Below are 22,583 nucleotides of genomic sequence, written 5' to 3'. Positions count from 1 at the left end.
TCTCAGGCTCATGGCATTGATTCTGAGGGGGAAGACTGTGGAACCTCTCTCTTAGAGTGAGGCTGCCAGCCATAAAGAGGTCACTGGAGGTTATAGGGATGGACCTTAAGAGTTATAACTTAGGCCTGGTCTAAAAGTATTCCTTAACGTACCAAGTACACAGGCCATTGTTACCACAGACAGAGCCCAGGTCTCCATGACTTCTACACCATCATGAACCATATCCCTTCATACTGTAAGCCAAATGAATCTCTTATCACACTAATGAAAAAGTGACTCATACATGCCGCTAACCCTTTTCTGTCTGACTCATTCACACATTTATAACTGTAGGTTTCGTGAGACTTAGGCAAACTGGTCCCTTGTCTCTGTCAGTTTAGGAAGCAAGGCTCAGGGTAAAAGAAGACAGCCTAGGGCACAGTTCGGGTGCATGGTTATGAATGGAGAGCTCAGACCCATGAGCACAGTTTGGATGCATGGTTATGAATGGAGAGCTCAGACCCATGAGCACAGTTTGGATGCATGGTTATGAATGGAGAGCTCATACCCATGAGCACAGTTTGGATGCATGGTTATGAATGGAGAGCTCAGACCCATGAGCACAGTTTGGGTGCATGGTTATGAATGGAGAGCTTCAGTCCACGTAGCTCCTGAGGTCCTACAAAGAGGAACAGACAATGGGCTTGATGAAGAGAAGAAACCACTTTGAGAATAGCCTAAAGCGGTAGGAAAACTGTGACGTGGACCACAACACAGTTAAATACCTATGACATCACGTTAAATGAAATACACCAACAACAAAGGACAGAACAGGCAGGGCATCTTCATCCAAAATGCTAAGAGGTATTACAGACTTTAAACTTTGGAGTATCTGCACAGACTTCATGAGTCGAATGTCTTTAATCTAAAAAATCCAAAACTACTCCAGACCTGAAACTTTCGGAGCATGATCTCAGCACTAAGAAACATTCAGATTTTGGAACATTTTGGATTTGGGATTTTAGGATTAGGAATGTGTAGCGGTCTGTTACATGAGGTACTTAAGAGTCATCAAGTTCATAGACAGGAAGCAGCACAGGGGTTGTCAGTGGCTGAAGGAGAGGGAGTATTACGGGCTGCATTCTGGATTGTAGCATGTGAGTCCTTAGCCCTGCTCCTTAGCATGTGACTTGTATTTCAAAACAGGACTTATGAAAAGATAGTTCAGGCCAATGAGGTCATCAGCATGTGCCAATTGGAGGTGGCCAATGGCAAGCTAAGGAAAAACCAATCCTGCTGTTCCAAGCAGGAACTTGGAAGTAACACATATTTATTGTATAAACAACTTCCTATGGCAGCCGAGGCAGACCAATACAGAGAGCTAATGTTTAATGCTAACAAGGAATTCTAATGAATGTCAGTGATGAGTACATGGCAGCGGAACTGGGCTTCACAGGACCGAGCTTGCCATTTCAAATTCTCAGGATGCTAGGTCTCTCGTTAGGTATGTGCCACCAGCGTAGAGACACCTTTTCAAAGGAAAAGAAGGACGGTTGAAACTTACTTTGCTTCTAGAGCCAAGGCAATGATGCCAGCCACCATGGGGGCTGAGACTGATGTCCCAGTGTGGCCATCCGTGCAGCGCTGACGCAGATCCGTTGTGACCTGCATGAAAGAGAGACTTGTGAAGCAGGACGATGGAGAGGCCAGTTCCCTCTGAGAGGACCGAGGCCCCTGGCATGCTGCCAGCTAGAGAGAATAACTTTAGGTGACAGTGGCAGAAAAGACATGAGACAAACTTAGGTGCAAAAGTGAAGCCATGCTGCAGAACAGGCTAATCCCAGGGTGAAAAGAGAGAGGCACAGCAGGGCAGACAAGCATCTAGAGGCACAGGGTATGCTTTCATAAGGGGTCAGCTCAACTGGTTCCTGAAGACCGTTGAAGCCTGTGCAGGCAAATGGGCAAGACAAGATGCAATGGACTCTGCTGGCTCGTTTTACTGCATGGCACCATGATCTTGCCACTGATACCCATGAAATCCGATCCCTCTCAAAGTGCTAAGCTCCAGTGACCCAGGACTTCAGGGGAGCTGAAAACCTGTGTCCTGAAGTGCTCAGGAGCCCAGATGGTGTTTCTATTTTTAGCTGGAAGGTAAGGATCGGATGGGGATGGGGGACAGACATCCCTCCCAGAGCAATCTGAAGTGCTCTTGTCAGCACATGGCCTACTGCAAGAGCCTGCTGGCCTTCGGGAGAAGGCAAGGCTGACCGCGCCAGCTGGGACTCTGCCTATCTTCACCTGAGTGGTGGCTCCAGGAGGATGGGACACTGACTCGGGACCTGTACGTCCCCAGGGAGGTCGAAGGGGGCAGAGGTCATGGGATCGACTCATGGTTCTGTTGTATTGGATGGGATCATGACCCCTGTAACTTTTGCTCCTGGTTTTAATTCTATGCACTCCGCACATGGAATCAAAGTTGCTAACCTTAAACCAGAGAGATTATTCTGGACTATCCAGCTGGGCCTGAGAGGATCAGAAGGCTTTAAAGGTGGGAGGGGAAAGCAGGAAACCTGCTGGAGAGGTGAGGCAGGTGAAGACTTCAGCTATCAGGGAGACCCGGACCAAGCATGCAGGGAAAGAGAGACTCTAAAAACAAGAATGTTCTTCATCCAACAGCCCACAAGGGAATTGGGACCTGAGTCTTGCCTGGAGCTGCATCATGTTCAGTTTACATAAACATGGACCTCCCCAGAGATGCCAGAATGCCAGAGGGCCCGCCTGACACCTTTCCCTCAGCCTGTGCATCCGGAGCTGAGAGTCAAGAGAGGCTGCTGGGTTTCTGAGTTGCCAAGCTGGGGAGATGTCCGTTTGTACAGCCTTAGGATGCTAAGTTCCTGATGACTTGTTAGGGTGGCAACAGGAAACTAGCTTACCCACCCATCTGCTGGGAAGCTCATGTAACCATTTTATGGAACCCTTGAGAATGGATTTCTCCAGTAGTAACAATGAGATCCTTCCACACAGAGAGTGTTTCTCTGTCATGCTGTAGCTAGGCAGGAGAGGGGTGTCTAGTCGGCGCCATACACTCATGGGAAGATCTAACTGGTATTTTAGCAGAAACCAGCTTCCTCACTGTACATAGTAAGTAGAACTAAATCACCTCAAAGGAAAGGAGAAGGGCCAGCCCAGGAGTGACTTCCATTTCCCAAGCTCTTGTATCACAAGAGCTGTGGTATCCCAGCAGGGTACCTACTCCAGATCCGCCTGGTAAGTGGCCTCTGGCTGGGAAGCCCAGTCAACTGTGTGTAAACAAGGCCCAAGACGGACTCTCCAGCTTCAGAGGAGAGGGTTTAGGGAAGGAATGGAGATGACCCCTGTGAGGAAGCTGAACCAAGGTGGGCAGAGGCATCCCAAGTCCCAGGGTCCTGCTTGGAACTCTGCTCATGGTTGCCCCTCAGCTTCTAGTCCCCAAGGCTGTACATGAAGGTTTCATCTCTGATCATGAGCCATGCCCCTTCTTGAGAAGTCACTCACCTCAGGTGGATGCTGCGGGGAAGCAACACTCAAGGCTAGGGCTGAGACTGACATTAGAGCTCACCTGAACTCAAAAAACTGGGATGCACCCACTTCTTGAGTGCTTGCTCAGCCCCTTGCAGAACATCTCTGGGGCCTCAAGCAAATATTAGGCTTCAGTAGTCAGATAAAAATAGTCATCCTTTTCAGGGCAGAGTCCCAGGACAGCAGCTCTGGCACTCAAGTTTGTCTTCCCCCCCTCTCCTAACTATGTCTTCTTTATCCATAAATATTGCTCAGAGGAGGGAAATTTTTTAAAAGGAATTAAAGCAAGATGTGATGGTACATTTGGGAGATGAAGGCAGGAAGAACAAGAAGAGTACAAGGAAAGCCTCCACTATACGCTTACTAAGTTCAAATCCAGTCTGGACTACATAGGATCATCTTTTAAAAAGTGTGTGTATAGAGGGGGGTGGCTAAAATATTTCTAATGTGTGCACATTCAAGCATGATAGGTAAGTAAATCAAGCCAAGGTCCCATGTCCAGAGCTGAGTGACATCACTGATAATGCAGCTGAGGACACAGTCCCCAGTACAATGTGTCCAATTATGCCTACTTCCAATTGTAACTATTTAGCCAGTAGGCCTTTGTTGGGTTTCAGCCCAAGACTCTGTTTAATAAAGCTTCAACTAGCTCATGCTCAGATGAAGAGGAAATCAACAGGACATGGTACAGAGTCTAAGCTGCCCATCTGAGGGCTGGATGACCCTGCAGAATGGGAAAGAAACATTTAATTTAACATTTTCCTGAACCAGCCTGGGCCATGGCCAGGCCTGCAACAGGACAGTGTGGCTGATCTTCCATGTGTGCATAGCAAGTAGGGGACTGGAAGCCAGTGTGCTCCCCAGGAAAAAAAATGTAAAAATAAATTTGAAAATAATTTCCAAAGATGTGTCTAAGCAGCGATAGGAATAAACAGATGCTGGTGAGTGTTAAAACCAAACCCCGCCTGGCCAGCTCCAAGGGCTCATTTTAAAAACGTCAACACACTAACTTAATGACTATGCATTTGAATTCTGCCTTAATTTAAACTGGAACTCCCCCCACCTTTTAAATATAGGAAAATATGTATAGAAGGAAGAAGCATAAATTCCAGCCATATACTAAAACAGTTACCATTTGAAAGATAAATCAGTGGCTCAGTAGTGGAGTCCCTGCCTACCATGGGTTTAACCACCACAGAGAAGAATAAAAGAAAAAACGGCTCACTGCAGTGAACGGAGCTGGCAAACCCTGTGGCTTTACTTCCAAGTGTCTAGGGCATGTCCCTTGGCAGAGGAGAAGCCTAGAGTGCTTGGGTTTCCAGAATGTTTCAGCATAAAACCAAAGCTTTCTATTTTGTGCATCAGAATAGGACTGGTCAAATGGACTTGGGATGTGACCACAGAATTCCAAAGAGCTAAAAGGAGATATGATGAAGATGAACCCCATTCTTAAATGACATTTTTAGGCCTCTAAAGTCAGAGAGGGTTTAATTGGCATTTCTGGGAACAGATGAGTCAAACATCTTATAAAATGGTAAAGTCTGAGGCAGGCTGCCAAGGCCCTGGGGTTGACCTCCTACAGAGAGGGATAGGCTGGGACCTGAGATCCAACAAAATCTGGTCTTGGCCAAACTGGCTTTTGGGGAAAGAAAGCCTTAGATCTTATGAGGGAACTTACGATCTTCCGTTCATAGAAGGCTCCGCTGCTGTAGGTGGTAGCCAGAGTGGAAGCGCATTCCTCCAGGTACCAGGGTTTGTGGCCATTCTCAGTAGTGCTGCTCACAGAGATGGTGTAGATGCTGTTGGTGTAGCCATCACAGGAGCAGTGGTCCCCTTCTCTCCCACCATTCCCAGAGGCCCAGACAAAGATGGAGCCCAGACCTTGGCGTCCCTACATGGAAGCAAGAACAGATGTTAGCATCTGTAGGACACCATGGAAACATCTCACACCAGTCTGCAATTCCACCTTCAGCCTATTTCTCTATAGGGCTGTGAAGGTTGCCCTGAGACTACATGGGTCCTGCCCAAGGGTTCTGTTGGGTTCCAGTGGAGCTGTTTTGCCTGTAGTAACGGCATTAAGACCACAGATGCTCATGATCCTGACAAGGGTGGGCCAAAAGATTCCTTTGATCATCACAGAACAACCCAGACCCCAGTGCAAAGTCTCTAATTCTCATTACCATAGCCGATGACCAAGGAGACTGACACAGTGTAAGACCAAGGTTAGAAACACAATGGCAGAATTTGGAATTGCTTAAGTTTTATGGGTCAGAGGGGCTGGTTTTGAGAGAGAAGTGCATTGACTTCCTGAAATAGTTTTGGAGATCAGCTTCTTGGTGGGCCAGCTCATTTTTCAAAGAGAGGTGAAGGGGGAGGGGAGAGATTGTGCCTTCTGGGTGAGACTGAATAGATAAACATGATCCTGTTCTAGAACACTGTTTGCCTAAAGATGTCCCACTAGAGTTCCCTGGAGTACTGCTGTGGATAAGTAGATGAACGTTAAAGCAGTCAAGTCAGATATCAACACTGTACTGACTGGTTTTGTGTCAACTTGACACAGGCTGGAGTTATCACAGAGAAGGGAGCTTTAGTTGGGGAAGTGCCTCCATGAGATCCAGCTGTGGGGCATTTTCTCAATTAGTGACCAAGGGGGTAGGGGCCCTTGTGGGTGGTACCATCCCTGGACTGGAAGTCTTGGGTTCTATAAGAGAGCAGGCTGAGCAAGCCAGGGGAAGCAAGCCAGTAAAGAACATCCCTCCATGGCCTCTGCATCAGCTCCTGCTTTCTGACCTGCTTGAGTTCCAGTCCTGACTTCCTTTGGTGATGAACAGCAATGTGGAAGTAAGCTGAATAAACCCTTTCCTCCCCAACTTGCTTCTTGGTCACGATGTTTGTGCAGGAATCGAAACCCTGACTAAGACAAACACCAACCCAGGCTTGTGACTTCAGGAACATGAACCAAAGAAATCTCATGACAGTGGCAGATCAGGTAGGTTCCCCGAAGCTCTGTTCTATACTATGCCCATGGGATCAATGATTTCCGATCGAACTTCATGTTAGCCACAAACCCTAGTTAATGATTAGCTCATGGAAAACTAGATTAAGTCCATCCTAACAGCTGGACCCATGGATTGCAGCACAAATTGGACCTTCCAGGATCTTAAGGACTGAGAACTCTCCCTTCCAAACACAGGGAGGGGACTGACACTGAATCAGAGTAACTGCTCAATTTAAAGATAACTTTCAAGCAGATTCTATGACCAATCCATCTATCCCTTCTCAGAGTCCAGGTCTTCCCTTGGAGAAGTTGGACTACCTGCCCTGGAAGCGCCAGGACACTCTCTCTTGCAGACTAAAGAGAGTTCTAGGCTAAGGCTCCCAACAAAACCCACAGGGGAGTTCCCGGTGCTCCCATAACCCAGATACATTAGGACGGCTCATTCACTCTGCTTTCTGCATCTCTAAAACGGGCTTGTCTGAATGCCCAAGAGCTTACCACAAAGGTTACCTATAATTCACAACAAAGGTTAACTTCTGGGGCTGGAGAAATGGCACAGCAGTTTTAGAGCACTTGTTGTTCTTGCAGAGGACCCAGGTTCAATTCCCAGCACCCACTGGGAAGCTCACATTCATCTATGACTCTTGTTCCAGCGGATCTGATGCCATCTTTTGACCTCTGCAGATACCAGGCAGGCATGTGGTGTATATAAATGCATGGAAGAAAAACATCAATACACACACACACACACCTCAAAGAAGAAATTCTAAGGAAAAGGTTAACTTTTAAAAGAAAGGCATAAAACTAGGAAGTGGGTGTGTCTGTGAATTGGGTCATGCCCTGTGTCATGATACTTCAGTCAACAATGGATCCCACAGGTGCAGAGAAGCTAGTGTGTGGGGAAGGCTTCTGTGCCATCGGAGTTTGTGCAAGCACTCTATCATGAGGTTACACCATGATGCAATGGCCTAATGATGGCTTTCTCAGAGCATGTCCTCAGCATGAAGCAAAGCAAAGCTATAATTACCTGTTGGAAAAGATTAATCAGAGCTAGTTGAAAGTGACTAAAATCCAAATAAAAGGTCATTTAGCCTATCAGAGCCTATCTACTCCTTAGGAGAATCATCTACAAGATAATGTCACTCTCAACACTGTACCCAGTACAAACCACATGATAAAATGTTCTTATTTCACAAAGTTCAACAATCATAGTATCCAGGAATACACAGAAGAGTTTAAAATAGTGCTCCAGACTCAATGTATGGGTACTGAACCACAAAAGAATTGTGTTATAAACATCTTTGGGCCTATCAGGTGAGTGGTCTCTCAGTTAACTGTCTAGCACTGTAATAAACATATGAGGTAAATCAAGTTAGAAAGAAAGAAAGGAAGAAAGGAAGGAAGGAAGGAAGGAAGGAAGAAAGAAAGAAAGAAAGAAAGAAAGAAAGAAAGAAAGGAAGAAAGAAAGGAAGAAAAACAAACAAAGTAGGTTTATTTGGCTCATAGATTTGTAGGTTTCAACTCATGACTGGCAGCACCCATTGATTTGGCCTTTGGTGACATGTCACAATAGAGGCTCATGACAGGGGAAGTCTGTTTACCACATGGGAGTTTGGGGCTCAGTCCTACAATTCAAGGTGTGGTGGCAGTGAGCAGTGGATCTCCCACTAGGCCCTGCTTCCTCATGTCCTCCACCTCAAAGCAGTACCATTCTGATAGCCCTGAAATCTGCATATCTAAGATCCTACCCTTTCCATCTGACATAGGGCAGTTACTGCCTGACCACTGAGCTTGCCAAAGGCACCACACTATCAAGGGCCTCTTTCTCGTCTTACTATGCTTTTCTAGACAGAATTTGGAGGGAAGCAGGGAGCATGGCTAGGTTTGGGCTGTAAGAGAGGACTCTGCAGTTCCTGGGGATCTTAGGTTCACTTTCTACATCTTGAATCTGCAGACATTAGAGGTGATGTTCCAACTCTAGTCATGGACTTGAATTTCTACTCAGCAAAGTCACAAGCTGAACACCATCGAACTGCACAGGTATTCTCCCTGGGGGCAGAGACTGTTGGGAGCACCCTCCTGAGGGCTGGTGAGCCCTAGTCATCTGGACAAGACCAGCTGTTCTTTATCACAGTGTTTAATCCCCTTTCTGAGAGAAAATCCAGGGGAGAAGTGAGGCTTCATAAAGACTGGCATTAAATAGATCCCTGTGCCAAGTAGTGGCTTCTAAGGCCACCTGCCACCCGCATCATATCATCTACTGAAGACAAAGCCACATTTTTACAGAAAAAGCTAAATGGTCACAAATGGGGTGGCATGGAAGAGTAACAGATGGGGCCATGTTCTTCCTAGAGCATTCTCCCTGGCACCTTTCGACAGCTGTGATTTAAGAGGCCTATAACACACTTTACTTTAGAATGACTAAAATTCAAATGGCCTCTGTATTTTAAGGAAGCATAACAAGAATGAGGAGAACTGCGTAGCTCCCTTCACACATCCCTGTTGCCCTGACAACCTGATGAAGCAGCTGTTGCTTAGGGTTCAGAATGCAAAGTTCTCTTCTTTGTAGCTCCAACTTGCGCAAGCTCCATATACAAACCTAGACACACTGCAGTGACCCCTTGAAAACAGGCCGCTCCTCTCCTGGATGCAAAGCTCTGCACCACATCTTTAGAAAGCATCTCATAGAAATGCCAGATGTTCAGCATTAACACCATTCCAGTTGATGCCTTTTGTGCAGAGAAACGTGACCTCCAACTTAAGTCAGACTCTCCCGAGCTACAGCTCGGCTTAATTTTTAGGATGTTTCCCTTGTCATCAGGTCTGAGATCTGAGTGATCTAACGGTGGGAGGGGGTTGAGTCATGGAAACAAGTGATTTATTTGTTCAGCAATCCCTTGTGGGCGGTGGCTCACTTGGTCATGCCTGAGTCTGCCAGCATTCCCCTAGCCCAGCACGTGGCCCTGCACACGGCCCAGCACATGGTTGGCTCAGGTGTTCAGCAGAATAATGGAAGCTGCCTCTGTGTCCTGCTGGAGTGGTAGAGTAGAGCAGTCTGTGTTCTGTGAGTGAGCACAGGTCTTGTGCTGTCTGTGTCTGTATGCTAAGCCTCTTTTCTGACAGCTGGACAGCTCTGCTCTGGTTGCTCGTTTCTTAGACCCTGGGGACCTGGGTGGCCTGGTGAAAGAGGATGGCTTTCCTTGTACTGTGGAGGTGCAGACTAGATGTTTCTAGCAGGGAGTAAAGATGTAGTATACCCCTTAACTGAGAAGTTTAGATTAAATGAAGGCATTCCAGAGGTGCAGTGTGGTCAGATGGGGCAAGGCAGGGTGTTCTAGCAAAACCCTTGTTGCTATAGAAAAGATAACACCCAGCGACCAACTCAATCCATCCAAGAAAGAAATCAAATGGCAATCAGAAAGAGTCCTGAAGAAGACTGGGACAGGGAAGATGGCTCAGTCAGGAAGATGTCTGCCACATCAGCAAGAGGACCCAGGTTTGATCCCCAGAAACCACGTGAGAAAGAAAAGAAGAGAAAAGAAAAGGAAAAGAAAGGAAAAGAAAAGAAAAAGCTGGTACAGTGGCCCATATTTGTGATCCCAGTGCTGGGGAGACAGAGAAGACAGGCTAGCCAGTTAGCAAGCTCCAAGGTCAGTGAGCCCACTGAGAGACTCTATCTCAAAAAATAAGGTGGTGGCCTTCAATGCCAGCATTTGGGAGGCATGGGTAAGTAGGTCTCTGTGAGTTTGAGGGGAGCTTAGTCAATATAACAAGATCCCAGCCAACCAGAGGTGACATAGTAAGACCCTGTCTCTAGGGGCAGGAGAGATGGTAAGAGCACTTTCTGCTCTTGCAGAAGACCCAGGTTCAGTTCCCAGCACCCACACTGAAGCTCACAACTGTCTATAACTCCAGATCCATGGGATACAATGCCTTCTTTTGACCTCTGTGGCAGTAGGCATGCACATAGCATTGTAAATTATAAACAGGCAAACCACTTATATACATATAAGGTAAAAATAAAAATTTTAACTAAATAAGTAAATAAGTGAGGAACAATTGAAAAAACTTGCATGTGCATATACACACATATATAAACAAACACACACACACAGAGGGAGAAGAGGGAGAGGGGAAGGGAAAGGGAGAGAGGGGGGGAGGGAGGGAGGGAGAGAAAGAGAGAAAGAGAGAGAGAGAGAGAGAGAGAGAGAGAGAGAGAGAGAGAGAGAGAGAGAGATCCCCTAGAGCAGAACTATAGGGCAGAGGGAAACAGACAACCTGTTTACAATGTAATCTTTTGGTACTTTTAGATATACTTATTAACTATTAACTGCATCTGAATTGCTGTGCGTGGGTTACAGTATAAAAACTTGAAAAAAATGTTTTAAATTATACAAACAATAAAATGGGCTCAATCCCTGCACCCTTCCCTTTCCTGTTTCCCACAGGAATCAGAAACTCTTTGGGCTTCCTGATAGACCTCCCCCTCCAACACACACACACCCCTGCCAGCATTCATTAGCCACATCCAAACGAGGGGCTGGGGCTCAGTGAGCAACCTACAGCCTCCTGGAAGCTGACCACAACTGTACCTGACTCCTCTAAGAAACTGTCCTCATCCAGCGATCTGTTTTGCCACCTGGCTTGTAAGAACTGGTTTTGGTTCATCTCCTGCTACCCCTTCCCAACCTCATCTTCCCTAAGCCCCCTACCACTCTTCCACACTGACAGTGGGTGATCCAGAAAGGCTTGAGGGCAGGCCTCCTGAGATGAGCCTTCCAGCCTCCTCGGATCAGAAGGCAGTCAACCTCTTGGATGTTCTCTATAGTTTGCCTCTGAAACTGTAACTGCTGGACAGTGTGCTGGTGAGGATGGGGGTGTCTAGGTGACAGCTCCCTGCTGCAATGAGGCTTTAGATTAGGCACACCCCGTGATAGACAAAAAGCTTCATTCAGTGTTTCACCTGCATAGTCCAATTGAGCCACCTCCCACCACCTACACAGTCCTCTTCAGCCTCCCATGGAATAAGCAGGGACTATGAGTGCAAAGCTGGCTTTCCCTGGACCAGCTAGGCCCTTCCAGCTTAGTATACACCATTCGCCAGATCCCCTGAGAGACTTCTTCATTCTGGCACTGCAGGGCTTTCCTGCCAGTCTTGTTTCAGGCCATGGCTGGTGTGACTTTGATATTTAAATGTTTAAAATATGCGGTCACCCCCGCCCTGGGTGCTCCCTGGTAGCCCTGGGTTACTCACACCTTTTTAATGCCATACTCGAAAGCCTGTTTAGCCAGCCGGCCTGGTCCATCTACTGTCTTCCCATCATCATCTGGTCCCCAACTGGCGCTGTAAATGTCAATGTAGTTGGGTCTGATGCCCAGAGACTTGGCCTCAACCACATCGGTCACATCGCCGTCCAGCATCCGGATGCCTGCAAGCATAGGGGGAAGCTCATTGTCAGCACTAGGGATTCTGAGCATGCAGTGAAGGTATCCCAGGGCTAGAAGCCTGCAAGGCCCAAGAGCCTCAGGAAGCTTACACCAGGACGCTAGGACACCAGGACACCATGACGCTAGAAGGTTCTCGTATTGGCTAGTTTGCTTTTTGTTTTTCTTTTTTTGTTGTTTTTTGTTTGTTTTCTAAAGATGGGGTTTCTCTGTGTAGCCCTAGCTGCCCTGGAACTCACTATGTAGTCCAGGTTGGCCTTAAACTCCAAGATCTGCCTACTGAGTGCTGGGATTAAAGGTGTGCACTACCACCACCTGGCTGTTCTGGCTAGTTTTACGTCAATTTGACAGAAGCTATAGTCTTTTGGGTTGTTTTTGGGTTGTTTTCGGAAGAGGAAACCTCAATTAGGAAAATATCCCTATCAGAACGGCCTATGGACAAGCCTGTTGGCATTTTCTTGACTGAAGATTGATATCGCAGGGCCCAGCCCACTGTTGCAGATGCCACCCCTGGGTGGATGGTCCTGGGGTGTATAAGAAAGCAGGCCTAGCAAGCCATGTTGGGCAAGCCAATGAACAGTGCTCCTCCGTGGCCTTTGCTTGTTCCTGCCCCCAGGTTCCTGCTCTGCTTGAGTTCCTTCCCTGACTTCCCTCTGTGATGGTGACACGCATTCCTGAGAAATAAATCCTTTCCCCCCTCAAAGTGCTTTTGGTTATAGTATTCTAATGGCCATCATACTGTTCAGTTTCTAGTCAAACATATTTCCAATACATTCTGGTCTGAGGGTAGAATGACTCATCTGGTCTGAACTTGTTTGGGATACATATGCAGTCAGAAAAAAGTATTTCCTTAAGTGAACTTTTTTAGAGAGAATTTTCTATTTATCATCTTACACCTATACATACTCAAGAGTGCATATTAATGCACAGAGGGCAAAGACCTAGGTAAACTAAGCCTGTCCATCCAAATAACCACTCATTACACCTTTAGCCATGATCAACTCCTTCACTTGAAGTCCATAAAAGGTGGCCCCCCATGTAATAATAAGAGCCCTTGAGTACCCTGCAGTCCCATAGCCAGTCTCAATACTGTATCTTTTCTAATCTGTACTATAGCTTTGATGTTAAATAACGCTGCCTTGATACTTTATAATCTATGTGGGCTTTTATTTCACTCTTGAAGAAGAGACCAACAAACACCTGACCCAGACCGCAGCTACCGGGAACACTTCCTGAGAGTCTCCAGAGCCTGTTGGACACCCAGGTCTGTGTGTACAATGGCCATGCTGTCATGGAAACATACTCTACATCTTAGAATTACTTAAGACTTAATAGAAAAGTAGACCTCACACTCTTTGCAGGAAGCTTAATAAACACAGAAATAAACTCTGACGGCACTTCGGTCACTTCTAATACTTTTCTTTGCTGGAAACATACACTTTCATTCAAAATTTTTCTCTTTTAAAAACTGAACTTTGTGTGGAGTGATCAACCTGTGTAATTGGGGATATTTTCAAGGCAATGTTATAAACAGCCATGTACTCTGGCTCTACATACGTCAGGCCCAGGTCTGGGGCTCACCTCATCATGGAAGGGCTCTGCACCTCACATGTACCACACCTACATAGGAGCTCTTCAAGAACTGAAAGTTGACTATAACAGACATTCATTCACAGACAGAGAGACAGACAAAGGCAGCTCTCTATGTCTGTGAGTTCTGTATCCTCAGACTAAAGCCAAAACACAGCTGAAATACTTGGGACACCCCCCCCCCCCCAAGAAAAAACCCCAACTGTTTCTGTTTTATACTAGGATAGACTTTTTGTCACCTCTTCCTAAACAATGAACAACTATACACAATATTTATATATTGTGTATTACCTAGAGATGATTTCACATCTACAGGAGGCTCTGCATAGGTTCTACGCAAATGCTATACCATTTTATATAGGGACTGCAGCCTAAGCACTGGTATCTCTGTGGTTTCTGGACCTAGTCTCTGTGGATGCTGAAGAGTCTACTGTAGTCCTTCACCCTGGGGTCAAGAGATGGTTCTCAACTCAAGCAGGAGCAGAGCCATCCTCCCCTCCCCCGTCCCGGGGACAGATACCTCAAGTGAACTAAACCGCAGACCTACTTCGCCATACTCATGGGATACCCTGGTGACATGTTGCTTCTGATGACTGGCCACTGAGCCCAGAACCTTACTATGTGCCTCCAATGTTCTTGTCTTATATCTTCTGGCTTAGTAGCACATTGGTTAAAAATAACTAGATATATAAGGAATAAAAAAGCCTTATGGTTCTGTTTGCATAAGAAAAAAAACTAGATATACTTTATTATTTACCAAGTTGAGACTTTCTCCCCTATGGGGAATTGGAAGATTTAGCAATTCTTTTCTTTAACCAGTTTTTAAAGTTCAGGTCCCTCTAACACCAGGAGAACACAGCCCACAGAATCAACTAAACAGGGCTCATACAGGCTCACAGAGACTGAAGCAGCAACTAAGGAGCGTGCATGGGTCTGCACCAGGCTCTCAACACAATATGGTTGTGTGGCTTGGGAGTTTTGTGGGATTCCCAACAGTAGGAGTGGGGGTGTCGCTGACTCATTTGCTCGCAATTAGGACTTTTCCCCTCTTACTGGGTTACCTTATCAGCTTGGGTGTGAGGATGTGTGCCTAACTTGTCATGCCATGTTCATAACCTGCTCTTTTCTAAAAAAGAAACTGAGGAGCGGTGGATCTGGGAGAGAGGAGAGATAGGCAGAAGTATTGAGAGAAGAGGAGGGAGGGGAGGCTATGGTTGGGATGTACTGCATGAGAGAAGAATAAATTATTTTTTTTTAAAGTTCAATTTCTCTAAGGCAGTGTTTCTCAACCTATGAGTTGAGACCCCCCTAGGGTTGATCGACTCTTTCACAGGGGTTGCCTAACACCATCAAAAAATGTAGATATTTACATTATGATTCCTAACAGTAGATATAATTTTACAGTCACCACACAGTAATGTGGGGGTCACCACAACATGAGAAACTGTATTAAAGGGTCACAGCATTAGGACGGTTGAGAAGCACTGCTCTAAGGTTTTCTCTATGCCATTTGCTGCACAGTTCCCATGTCATGAGCAAGAGGATCAATGCAGACATCGCTGTGGGGGATTGGGAGGCTGTATAGCATAGTTAACAATGCAGTCAGGGCAGGGGCCAGCTGTGGGGTACAGTAACCTGCTCTCATGCTTAAGTGGGACATCAGACTTAACTAGAAATAACTGCTCTGAAGGTATGGGAATTCTACTCGAAATCATTGTCAGAGAGACTCACTGGAAAAAAAATAAATAGCAAGGCCCGGTGCTGAGGCTATCAGAAGTGTGACAGTGGTGCCCAGAGCCATGCAGGATTCAGCTAGGTGGGCACAGGCAACTGTGGAGGACCAGGATGAAGTCCCAGGAGAGCCTTTCCATGTTTGAAGGCCTGAACAATGAGCAGCACGGATGGGTTCCAGCTCAGCGCCGTGTCTTCTTGTTGGCTCTCCATCTGTTTCCTCACACCCATTACTGCCTCTGCTACCTGGCTTTGGGTGGTGGGGAGACACCATGACTAGCCACACACAGTGGCTTAAGGCTCTGTCACCTGCTTCTAGAAGGAGAGGCCCTCATTGCAGCAGGTCTCCCTCTGGCCAGTAGATAGACAGAGGTGCCAGGGGCAGAAGCCCTGTGACCAGATAGGGACCCTGGAGTTCTGTCATGGTACCAATCTTGGTTTTCTGCCCAAGGTGGTGAAGGAAGTTACCTGCTCTATGGGTTGCCAAATGGAGGAAAAGTACTTGGCACACAGGAGGCACTTAATGTGCTTGATTCCACTGAACCTCAGTTTTCCTATCTGTAAAAAATGGGCATACTTTTAATAACTAATTCCTTCCTTCCATATTTTCTAAAGATGTACTATTTTTTATCTATAAAGAAAGACATTTGAACACTTACTAGTGATAAAATCTCATAAAACAATGGATCCTATGTGTTCTCCATGTAACGCAAGCAAGAAGAAGAGACTCACTGGAGGGGCGGTCTCTATACATGTCTACCTCTTGTTACCCTGCTTCTTGAAGGAAACTGCTTAGAGTCTTGGGCTATCCATTCTCATCTTTTAAACATTACAGTCTTATGCTTGTATGTATATTTAAATAGTACAGTATTTACTGTGTGTCCTGGGAATTAGTCTTTTGCTGATTATATAAAGTTTCCCATCTTGTATTCATAATATATTTTAAATTCTGGAACTTGAACGCAGGGCCTTGTGTGTGCTAGGGAAGCATTCTATCACTAAGCTACATCCCTTACTACACAGGTTCTCAATTTAAATAATGCTAAGTGTGCATCCCTGCCCATCCCCGAGGCTTATGAGCATCTACTGTGAAGTTCCATTCATTGGTAGAGCAGAATCACCTCAGCCATAGCTTGCATGCACTGTGAAACTAGTTTATTGTATTCTTTCCTTTTGGGATTTTGGGTAGAAGAATTGGTGTGGCCATGAGGCACCACCCTTCTCCAGGCTCCAGTCTGAATGCCCAACACTTCTTCACTCCATGGCCGTTTCAGGGATGCTGGGCCCGGGGAGCCAGTTCATTCAACCATGACAGTGCAGGAGTAAGCAGTGGATGCAGGCAGAGCAGCTCAGCCAGAGTCAAAAAGTCTTAAGCCATAATGTCAGACCTGTGTGACCCTGAGCATAGGTCTCTGATCCCCATCTTCTACAGCATTTACCAAGAAGACTAACAAAGTCACAAGCTGGAGCCCTTGGCTGTGGCTCAGATGTGGTTGGAGGGTACTTTTGAAGAATTCATGCTGGAGGCATGGATGGGGTGTAGTGTTGTAGAGGCGTATTGGTACCTGCTGGGAGGTGGTTAGCTTTCTGAGTGTACTGCCTTTGTAGGGACTAAAGAAGGTCTCATGAGACCCTGCTTACTTCTCAAGAGAGGGAATTGTTAGAAAAGAGGACTGCCATTATCATCCTGCAGTCTCTTCCTGTTGCGAATGATCCTGCTCTGATTCTATCTGCTAACATGTGTCCCAGCCAAGGGGAAGCCTGCCAGAGTCAGCACTGTGCTGTCTGAACTGCAAGCCTCCAAAACTGGGAGCTAAAGAAAACCCCTGTTCACAAGTTATCCAGACTCACACACTGTGCTATAGCAATGGAAAAAATGGCCCAATAGGCCCTGGCTCCCAGCGCTGTTCCATACATGGATCCGTGTTTCTTATGTCTTTAAAGTTAGCAGCAGACAGGGGCAAGAGAGCTGGCTGGTCACTGGGTGGCCAAAGCCTATTCTGTGGTTCAGATGCTGAAACTGAACCTGCTATTCTAAGACTTTTCATACTAGTTATAGATCGTGAGGCGCCTACTTCTAAACGAGAAGAACAGGATGCCAAGAGCCATCCAAAAATATAAAAACACATAAAGCAGAGTGACTCCCAGTGGCTCTCACAACACTCACCATCTTGAAGAAGGCTGACTGGCATGTGAGAAGTTAAGTATTGAGCACTGAGATTTCCCCAGCACTGACAGTTGCCAACAGAAAAAAAAAGGGGGGGGGTAATATTTTCAGTAGAAACCTGCTGTTCAACATTAGCTTCAAATGTGAATGGCTCTCTGCAAATACCAAGGAGAGGGGGAAAAAGTCATTGTTTCTCTAATGAAAAAAAAAAAGGCTCATTTACTATAAATTGCTGGGGACAAAAATAATCTGGACAAATCATTTGGACGGCAAATTAGCTCCTGTTGTTAGCCTGCCACTGGGTTGCTTTCCTGTGGATGGGATCAGGGCGAGTGACTGCATGGTAAATATGGTTGACCTAGCTACTCTGGCGGCTAGTCGGTAGGTCCCAGCTGGAGGAGTAGACAGATAGGTAAAGTGTTGAACCTGGTGCATTTGTGTCTGAGTGGAAAAGGAGATGCGCTCTCCACAGGATAGTTCTTGGTGTTCTCTAAGTCCATCCTGGGGAGTGCTGGGCAGGCCTTCTTCCATTCAGTAATGTATACAATCCTATTAGGTTGACTAAACTTAATAGTTGAAATGTCCTGAGAAAACTTGGAAGAAACCATGATTTTAGAAGGCTCTTAGTAAAAGTTAAAAGAAAACACCAGTTTTCTCATAGTGATCCATCTTTCTTCTCTGTTTCTGATTTATATCGTGACTGTCTAAACAACAGCTGTGTAAGGCAAGACAAACACAGAAACATGTGGTTGGCTCTGTGAAGAGCACAAGATGTAGCATTTGCCCTTCAAACTATTTTCTGAGGGAGCTCAGTATGAAAAGGAAGAGAAAAAACACAGAGACAAATACAGACACATGTGTGCACATGTACACACACAGAGACAGAGACACACACAGAGACAAATACGCACAAACATACACTCATGTGTACACATATACACACACATACAAAGACAGGAGACACACATACAAACACACTCAGATAAACATACACACGTAGACAAACATACATGTGTGAACACACAAAAACACATTTGTGTACATACACACAAATGTGCAAGCGCGTGCGCGCGCGCGCGCGCACACACACACACACACACACACACACACACACACACACACACGCAAGGTGCACACACACACACTGGTCTCATAGGAGAAGTTGGCCGTTTTGCCTGCCTGTTATTGTCTGGAGAAAGGCAGGGGAGCTGCCATGCCAGGCCGCTTATGCTTATTGAGCAGTAATGTATTTTGACTTTAGCAAGTGAGTGGCAACGCAAGAGCAATGAACAGCGGCAAGGAAAATGAGATTGTAGCTTCCTGCGCGTGACAAATAGTTTTCCTCAACAAATCTAACTTATTAATTCCCAGTTCGTTTCGGTAAATCTACAGAGAAATGCTTGTTTGTTCGTCTGTTTTCCAGCAAAACCACAGTTCATTCCATTCCATGGGTAGCCATGCATGCAAGGTTTCAACAGTTGTTTAAAAGGCCACCAATGGGACTGGAGAGATGGCTTAGCAGTTAAGAGCACTGGCTGCCCTCTCAGGCAGCCTAGGTTTGGTTCCCAGGACCCACATGCTGGCCCACAACTGCCTGTAATTCCTCTCATAAAGGATTCACTGCCCTCTTCTTTCCCCCATGGGCACTAGGCACACACATGGTGTGCATACACGCACACACATGCAAAACACTCATACACATAAAATGAAAAGTTTTTTAATGTCCACAAATCTGCAAAACTATCAAGTCTTATAATCCCCTTAGAGTCCTATTAATCTTTAGAAATATGCCTTTTTCCAAGACTCTGAGAGCTGAGGTCAAGATATACCTACATTCTGCCATTGCCCCAATATAGAGAGACTATGGTGGATCAATGTAAAACCAGGTCTCTTTCAGCCTCTTATGTTATTCTTGATCTCATACAGCTTTCCATGTCTTCCTAGTGAGAGGCAGCTACAGCCATGTGCATGTACCCATGGGCTTCATAGCTGAACCACCAAGATGAGGCTCCCACAGAGCAGGTTCTCATGTTAACTCTGTCTGCAATGCACTGACACTTGGGGGTCTTAACCCCGAAGAGACTTTCCTCTTCAGCCTTGACTAACTTCTAGGCATAGGATACGACTCCATAGAAAAGACTATCTTCCACGGGGAAACCAAGCCACCCAATCTCCGCCTGCAACCTCCTTCACTGGGTCCTCAGAATCTGACCGGGGAGGGCAGTTAGCAAATGACAAGGGACATTTGCTATGTGCTGAAGTCATGGAGAGTAGCCAGTTCTGCAAGTCTGCTCTCCTTGCCTTCCTAGAGAAACAGCAATGAGTCCTCTGCCTCCCTTGCTTGTCTGACTCCTGACCGACCTTGGAGCTTCCCCAGGAGGCCCAGCATGGTGTGATGCGGCCTGTCCTTTTGAGAGCTGTGAGTCACAAACTACCTTTTCAATTAATGGCAGTCATCTGCTCATCAGATGGCCTTGCCAAACCTAAGTAATAATGAAAACCATACTCCCTCTTGATAATCGGGTCCTGTTGATGTCTCAAAGGAAAATGGAAGGGTAGAAAAAAAAGCCATAGCTATTGTCTAGAGCCATGGTTCTCAACCTTCCCAATGCTGCAACCCTTTAATGTAGTTCCTCGTGTTGTGGTGAGCCCTCCAACCATAAGATTATTTTGTTGCTACTTCCTAACTGTAGTTTTGCTACTGTTATGAATCACAATGTATATCTAATATACAACCCTCAAAGGGGTGGTGACCCACAGGCAGAGAAACACTGGTCCAGGAAGCTGATACTGGGACTGACTCTTGCATGGTCCCCTGACATGGAGAACAGGACAAGGATCAGACGTGAATTTTCTAGAGACTTAGGAATTCAGCAAGAGCTGGATGCTTGGGACACACAGCAGACATCAAGCTTCAGAGCCACACAAGACACCCACATAGATCTACACCACAGGCAAGAACAGCAAAGAGCCCCCAAGAGGGTGTGCAGCTGAGAAGGGGAAGCCAACTCATTCCCTGTGGAGGCCTCTGAAAAAGGCAAGCGGGCAGTGAATGTAAGACACTGTGCGGCCATGAAGGGAGATTCCCCTGGAGCTGGCCATAAGCCTGAAGAGCCACTAGACTCTTTGTTTTACTCTGTCCTTGTCAGGGCCATCAGGAATGAAGGGCCTCCTCAGTGTTCAGGGGATTATCTCTGGAACTCTGACCTGGTCAGCCCAAGATATCAGGAGGCAGGCTCAGCTGTCCTCCAGGGGGGAGGGTGTGGTCATCAGGGTGTCTAACTCCTCCTTCCTAGGAGCCTCAGACCACACCTAGGAATTTTCAGGCCCAGAAGGCAAGCACTTTAGACAAGAATGTGGGGGTAGCCAGGTGGTGGTGGCACACACCTTTAATCCCAGCGCTTGGGAGGCAGAGGTAGGTGGATTTCTGAGTTCAAGGTCAGCCTGCTCTACAGAGTGAGTTCCAGGACAGCCAGGGTTGTTTTTTCTTGGAAAAAAAAAAAAAATGTGGGGGTGAGGGGCAGGGAAGTGGGGACCCCTCTTCCCTCTTCCTTGACAGTACTGCCTCCCACAGTCACCAAATCTCCCAAGCCCCCTGTGCATTTTAAATCCTCCTGCTTTGAAGATTAATCTGGAGCTTAAACGGCTGCCTTAAAATGCTCACAAGCCTAAACTGCTTAATGGAAGCGCTAATGAGACGGAATTCAGTGACTTGAAATTAACATAATTAGCCAATTTATGGGCACAGATTAATTTAGTTGTTATGTACTTAGCATTTTTGTGTTTATGAAATGAAAAAATAAAAAAAAAACCCAACATGCTTTAGTCACCCAATCAAAACACGGAGTGAAAACACCAGCAGAAACATGTCAATGTTTGCCTTTCCTTCCCAAAAGTAAACACAGCAGAAGCTGCACACAGTCAGGAGGCTGAGCCCTATCCATCAAACTCGGGGCCTTGGGGTCCTCTCCTGCTCTGCTCCCTTGAGCTACCACCATCTCCTGAGTGGCCTGGGGGGACCCAGTTCCTCCAGATAATGGTGTATCTTAGAAGCAGGGGACCCTGATCTCTGTACCTCAGGGTAACCCTCTTTCCTCTGGAGCTACCTGAGTTACATTAAACAAGAGCACAGGCTAGGTACTGGCCAAAGGCTGCCCCACACTACTGAGGTCAACTTCTGTGTCCCCAGAGAGCTTTTGTAAGACCCACAGTTCTCAACCTGCCCCTTTGGGGACCAGGGCTCACCTAAGACCATCAGAAAACACAGATATTGACATTACAACTCATAACAGTAGGAAAATTACAGTTAGGAAGTAGCACAAGATAATTTTATAGTTAGGGAGTCACCACAACATGTGAGGCTGTCTGTGTGTTATATATTAAAGGGTCGCGCATCGGGAAGGCTGAGAAGCACTGTGTCACAGGATGCTGGATGCAGGGTGCAGCCAGGCGCATCCGGCATACTGAACAGGTTCACCTCCAGAGCTATAGGCTGAGTGAGGCCTTTGCATTCAGCAGACTGCAGGATGGGCATGCCCCTGGGCAGGTAAACTTCAGGAAGGGAGCTGCCAAGCCCCCCACACATAGGCCAGCGAACAGCAGGTGCAACCAGAGAGGAGCAGCATCACAAACCAAACCAAACAAAAAGCGAGTCCTCTCAGTATGCCAGATTATTTTAAAATAAACGGAACAATTTGTAAAATGGAACTTAAAAGACTAAAGGAAGGCTCACAAGCAAGAGAGAAGAGAAACGTTAAGTGGCTCAGTGGCAGCTGACCGCAGGGTGTCACTACTATGCCCTGGCATCAGAGGCACAACCCAGCCTTCTGGTCATCAGGCCTGCGCTCACCTCTGCTCTGCCTCTCAGTAGCTGCCTGACCCTGGAGCTGGCAAGTCACCTCCACTTCCTCGCTCAGTTCGGAGTCTGGCGGTGTAAAGTGACCACGGTGACACCAGTTCACACACTCCGGCGGAGGATCAGATGTAGAGACAGAACTTGGTGGGGCATCCACAACTCACAGCAGTAGGCTACGGCTGCTACTGCTGTACTAATAAAGAGATATCCCAAGGGGGCTGGAGCAAGAAAGAGAAGTGGATACACAGCCTGCTTACCTT

The 22,583-nt window shown here is 46.6% G+C and overlaps 1 protein-coding gene across 2 annotated transcripts in view; it reads right to left on the bottom strand.

The window, feature by feature from the left end:
- Pcsk6 (proprotein convertase subtilisin/kexin type 6) overlaps positions 1-22,583 on the bottom strand; it is a 190,090-nt gene that overhangs the window by 86,109 nt on the left and 81,398 nt on the right. For both annotated transcript variants that reach the window (XM_031386912.1, XM_031386913.1), the window contains exons 7-9: positions 11,792-11,964; positions 5,216-5,428; positions 1,544-1,644 (exon numbers count right to left, since the gene is read on the bottom strand). In XM_031386912.1, the coding sequence (XP_031242772.1) occupies positions 1,544-1,644; positions 5,216-5,428; positions 11,792-11,964 (487 nt within the window). The remainder of the gene's footprint in view (positions 1-1,543; positions 1,645-5,215; positions 5,429-11,791; positions 11,965-22,583) is intronic.

Source organism: Mastomys coucha, unplaced genomic scaffold (assembly GCF_008632895.1).
Source record: "Mastomys coucha isolate ucsf_1 unplaced genomic scaffold, UCSF_Mcou_1 pScaffold21, whole genome shotgun sequence".
In the NCBI taxonomy this organism is placed as follows: Eukaryota; Metazoa; Chordata; class Mammalia; order Rodentia; family Muridae; genus Mastomys; species Mastomys coucha.
The sequence above is the reverse complement of the archived record's forward strand: the minus strand, read 5'-3'. Positions and strand labels throughout refer to the sequence as shown.